Genomic DNA, 2,306 nt, shown 5'->3' with positions numbered 1-2,306 from the left:
TGGAGCAGCAGCAGCAGTTTGCTGCTGCTTCTTCTTCTGCCCCACAGCGCAGCCGACTGGGGGGCCCAGCCAGGGAGCAGCAGCAGCAGCAGCCGCCGCCGCCGCCGCCTCAGCAGCAGCAGCAGCAGCAGCAGAAACAGCAGCAACTGCAGCAGGAACAACAACAATAGATTAATAAAAATACTATGGACATATTCCGCCTGCTCAAGTGCTGTCACCGGCACCGAAACAGACGAAACACACAGACACCACAGGTAGGGTTGAGGGTTTAGGGTTTAGGGTTTAGGGTTTGCGAAACCCTAAACCCTAACCCTCCAAGGAGGAAATAACTATTCCTTTGTTTTTGAGTCTGTCTTTTTGTGCTGTCATCCCCGCCGCTGCTGTTCTTGCTGTCCCTGTCGCTGCTGCTGCTGCTGCTGCTGCTGCTGCTGCTGAAAGCTGAGAGTGAGCAGGGCTGACGCTTCAACCCTAAGCCGCAAACCCTTGACTCAATACGGTGTAGGGTTTAGGGTTTAGGGTTTAGGATTTCGGCTGTGTGAAGTCCGTGCAGTACGACGCGGAGCCTCCTCCTGAAACCCGACCGGCGCAGCAGCAGCAGCAGCAGCAGCAGCAACAGCAGCAGCAGCTGCTGCAACCAGCGTACAAACAGCAACCCAAGCAGCAGCAGCAGCAGTCACTGCGTCATCCCCCCGATTCCTCCTCCCAGGGGTCTCTCAGGCTTCCAAGTGCAGCAGAAACAGCAGCAGCGTGGCCGCCTGCTGCAGCATCAGCAGCAGCAGACACCGCAGCAGCAGGGCCCCACTCAGCAGCAGCTCCAACAGCAGGAAGTGCAGCAGAAGCAGCAGCAGCAGCAAAACTGAGGGAAGTAGCTGCATATGGAACACGGGATATAGAAACATCCGACGCAGCAGAGGCTGAAATCAAAGCAGCAATTGCTGCTGCTGCTGCTGCTGCTGCTGCTGCTGCTGCAGAAAGAGATCTGAACGCAGCGACAGCAGCAGCAGAAGCTGCAGCAGCAGCAGAGCTCTATTCAGCAAAAAGAGAAGCAGAAGAAGAAACTCAAAGAGAGGAGACGACAGCAGCAGCAGAAACAGCAGCAGAAGCAGCAGAATCCGAGGCCGCAAGAACTGCAGCAGCAGCAGGACCGGATACAGGTGAAGCAGCAACAGCAGAAGCAACAGAAGCAGCAGCAGCAAAGGCAGCGGGGGCAGCTAAAGCTGGAGCAGCAACGGAAACAGCAGCTGAGACTGCAGCGACAGAAGCAGCAGCTGCAGCAGCAGCAGCTGCAGCAGCAGCAGCAGCAGCCGACACAGCAGCAACAGAAGTTTCTACTGCAGCAGTACCTGTCCTAGCAGCGGGAACAGCAACAGCAGCTGCTGCTGGTACTGCAGCAAAGGCAGCAGCAGAAGCAGAAACAGCAGCAACACGCGAAGCAGAAATAGCCATAGCGGCTGCGGAAGCAGCAACAGCAGCAGCAGCAGCAGCAACAGCAGCGGCAGCTGAAACAGAAGCTGGCGCAGAGATAACAGCAGCAGCAGCAGCAGAAGCAGTAGCAGCAGCAGCAACAAAGATGGCTCCAGTAGGAGATCGTGCTGCGGCGTCTTCAGCAGCAGCACCAGGAAAGGCAGACGGAGCAGCAGCAGCAGCAGCAGCAACACCAGCAGCAGCAGCAGCAGCAGCAGAAAGAGAAATGGCTGTTGTGCCTCGCAGCGAGGATAGATCTGAAGGAAAGATGGGGGCGACGCTCTTCGACCTGCAGAGGGGCCTCTGCACCTTCAGGTTTTGGGGGCCCCACGTAGATGAAGCATGGGTGAGGGTTTAGGGTTTAGGGTTTAGGGTTTGGGGTTTGTTGTATAGGGTTGAGAATTCGGCTGTATGGGTTCTTTTAACAGAGCCAGGACTGCATACAAACACGTCTACGGCATAATATCTAGGGTGTAGGGTTTAGGGTTTAGGGTTTAGGGTTTAGTTTTGAGGGTTTAGGGTTTGTGAGGCTCAGGTGGAGATTGAGCGGGATAGTTTCGCCCTCGAAAAAGAAGAAGGTGACCAGTGGTCTGTTTGTCTTTCGGGTGTACGTCCAGGTGCTTCTTATCATTTTGTCTTTACTTCAAACTGCAATGATTGCTACCACCGAGAAGGAGAAATCCTTCATAGACGTGAGCTAGGGTTTAGGGTTTAGGGTTTAGGGTTTAGGGTTTGGGGTTTAGGGTTTAGGGTTCTTCGAGGCTAAGAGTTGGGCTCACAGCCCACGCAGGTCATGATGCCAGCGTCGGGTTTCCTGCTGCTGCTGCTGCTGCAGCAGGAGC

General features: G+C 55.3%; 1 protein-coding gene across 1 annotated transcript in view; it reads left to right on the top strand.

Moving 5' to 3' along the window:
- Positions 1-185: 185 nt before the first annotated feature.
- The window catches only part of EMH_0042860 (uncharacterized protein), a gene marked incomplete at both ends in the record, with an annotated part of 8,411 nt that continues 6,290 nt past the window's right edge, over positions 186-2,306 (top strand). Inside the window, 3 exons of the mRNA XM_013495780.1 lie at positions 186-254; positions 524-1,810; positions 2,000-2,156. Of these exons, the coding sequence (XP_013351234.1) occupies positions 186-254; positions 524-1,810; positions 2,000-2,156 (1,513 nt within the window). The remainder of the gene's footprint in view (positions 255-523; positions 1,811-1,999; positions 2,157-2,306) is intronic.

The sequence above is a fragment of the Eimeria mitis genome, genomic scaffold, assembly GCF_000499745.2.
Source record: "Eimeria mitis Houghton genomic scaffold, Emh_scaff1749, whole genome shotgun sequence".
In the NCBI taxonomy this organism is placed as follows: Eukaryota; Apicomplexa; class Conoidasida; order Eucoccidiorida; family Eimeriidae; genus Eimeria; species Eimeria mitis.
The sequence above is the reverse complement of the archived record's forward strand: the minus strand, read 5'-3'. Positions and strand labels throughout refer to the sequence as shown.